The following is a 2,676-nucleotide window of genomic DNA, read 5'->3' as shown; positions in this document are numbered from 1 at the left end:
TATATATATATATATAAATACATCAATTCATTTTTATCATTCTATATTTTTCATTATAATTACAGAACTTTATGTAAAAAGCATTTTTTTCATTAAAATAAATTCTAATTATATATTAGAAAAACATATGAGTAATTTAATATTTTTAGATATTTTTGTTGTGTTGCCGCATTTTAATATATTTGTAATTTTAATAATAATAATTATTATTCATAATTAAATATTAGTTATAATACATTTTATATAATACATAAAAATTTATATTTATCATATTTCATTTAATTATATAAAATGCCATAATTAATTTTTAAGACATACAATAGTATCTTTAGTATAGTATCTTATTTTAATAATAATTCTATATTATTAAAAGCTATCTTTTTATTTAAATTGATTATTTATTCATATTCACATGCCTCATGTGCCATATATGTATGCTAGTGTATTCCTAAAAGTACAAATAAAATAAGTATTTTAATACAATACAAATTTTAACTTTCCTTTTTTTCCCTACTGTGATCAAAAATACTGTTTTGTCCAATCAAATACTCTCTAGAATAAGAATAACACAACATTGGCATTAAGTGCGACAGACAAATGATTGAGCAAACATCTCTACTACCTGAGCCATGCAGTATAATCTTTGGCTCTTGGGAACGGAGAGCAAGCCTTGTCACCTCCTCATTCATCGTCTTTATTCTTCATTGGCCACGGCACAACTAACACAACAACACAAACAATTCATCTGGAATGTCTGCTACAGAAGAAAAGAGTTAAACAATCATTTATAGCAGAATTACTCTCTCATAAAAAAGTAAACAGAGAATAAAGCGTTCATAGCTTTAGGACAAGGGGGATCATAACAATGTGACAGGCTTCAAGAACTAGGCTAGTTGCCAATGTAAACATGCAATAGGTTTGAATTGCATACAGACAGACAGGCGTGCATGCATGCATGCATGCAAACAGAGAGACAGATAAATATGAAAGCAGATAGACAGACTTATGAATATGCCACTAATAAATATGAACAAATTATTGACGGACGTGCATGTCCCTTTAATTTGCAAATGACTGCGACAAGAAGAGCGACTGGAAATTAAACATGAGTACCAATAAGCGATAGTGAATTTTATACAATTATGCAATGCATCTTTAAACGCGACGCAAAACGCATTAAATGCTTCGTGCACGACAGGAAACACTCGAAGCTTCATGCATTTGAGAAGAATGTGTGCAGCAGCGCGCGCCGAAGCTTCCCACCCCCCGAGTGCTGAAGGTTTCCTCGCATTTCAGCACCTGAAACCGGACATAAACATGGCGCCTTGTGACCATAACTTCCCCCTTCCACTAAAAACAAAACCTGCCTGCGCGCGCCATTTTGAGCCATAATACATCACGCGTTTTATTCCCACGCACGCATGCATGCATGCGAGTACGCGTACTTTGCTTTGAAACAAAGGGGCGTTTGGTTTCGCGCTCCTGCACGGGCATTTATAAACAATAACCCGGTGCTCAAGGCCCGATCGCGCCTGCGTAGGGCCCGGTGGCCAATCCGAGGCCTCGCGTCTCCAGCCGCAACATAATGCAACAAAACGTGCAATATCAGCGCATAAAGCTGGCGTAGCGTGGGATGAAACCCGCGCGGTCCGATTCGTCGCCATCGGCTTGCTTACCATAGATCAACGCGCGGGGCGGCCTCCAGATTTTCCCCGGGCAGGCAGGCCGTCGGATTCCCCCAGACTCGGGCAGGGCTGGATCGGGAGTTAGCGGGCGCTGGGCGGGCCGCGCAGTGCGCAGGGAGGGCGGAGCTCCGCAGACAGACACTGCGCAGAGCCGCAGGAAAACGCGGAAGGCCGAAGAGCAACATTCACCCGGCGAAAGCGAAGCTAACAACGAGCTGCTGCGCAAACGATTGAGCCAAATGCATAAGCATGTTTTTAACTCACTGTTAAACCTCGTTGACTCATGTATTAATATCAAAGATTTATGTTTTCATTGTTTTGGCCCTTAAAAGCGCCCACTGGTTGGGTCATCCCATACACAGCATTTTCATGCCCACATCACCAGTCTTATTATATTAGATCACATATTAAGCACACACATTTGGAAGATGGAAATCATATCAGACATTTTCCCAATCTTTCATCTCAAATCAAAATATTTTTTGTTTTAACCCATTTTTAGTGAGAAAAGGGTATTATTTTAAATAAAAGACTTGCATGAAGATTTTTGTCTCATGTTTAATATATTTTTTTCGATCATGCATGCATATTTTCTCATTAGAATTACAAAAATGAGAGTTGTTGTACAAATGTCTCATTCCGACTGCCTGAGCATCTTTTAAACTCATTGTTTAAACTTCATTGACTGAAGAATTAACATTAAAGATGTTTTCATTGTTTTGGCCCTTAAAAGCACCCACTGGTTGGGTCATCGCATGCACAGCATTTTCATGTCCACATCGCTGAGTCTTAATATATTAGATCAAATATTAAGCGCACAAATTTTAAAGATGGAAATCATATCAGTTTATTTGTCACAATATCAAAACCGAAAGTCTGGCAATTAATTATGAGATATCCCAGGTGTTTTTTCAGGCATTTTTTCCAATCTCTAATCCCAAATCAAAATAGTTTTAACCCATATTTAGTGAGAAAAGGGTAGCCTATTATT

The 2,676-nt window shown here is 37.7% G+C and overlaps 1 protein-coding gene across 2 annotated transcripts in view; it reads right to left on the bottom strand.

The window, feature by feature from the left end:
* Positions 1-1,931, bottom strand: part of LOC107654325 (zinc finger Y-chromosomal protein 1-like) — a 13,952-nt gene extending 12,021 nt beyond the window's left edge. The window contains exons 1-2 of one of the 2 annotated variants that reach the window (XM_016441362.1): positions 1,677-1,931; positions 623-719 (exon numbers count right to left, since the gene is read on the bottom strand). In XM_016441362.1, the coding sequence (XP_016296848.1) occupies positions 623-689 (67 nt within the window). In that variant the 5' untranslated portion in view covers positions 690-719; positions 1,677-1,931. Of the gene's footprint in view, positions 1-622; positions 1,651-1,676 lie in introns of those variants that run through there. The other variant, XM_016441363.1, reaches the window with a different exon arrangement.
* Between the last annotated feature and the right edge of the window lie 745 nt (positions 1,932-2,676).

Source organism: Sinocyclocheilus anshuiensis, unplaced genomic scaffold, assembly GCF_001515605.1.
Source record: "Sinocyclocheilus anshuiensis isolate Anshui unplaced genomic scaffold, SAMN03320099.WGS_v1.1 scaffold163, whole genome shotgun sequence".
In the NCBI taxonomy this organism is placed as follows: domain Eukaryota; kingdom Metazoa; phylum Chordata; class Actinopteri; order Cypriniformes; family Cyprinidae; genus Sinocyclocheilus; species Sinocyclocheilus anshuiensis.
This window is presented reverse-complemented; position numbering and strand designations above follow the sequence as displayed.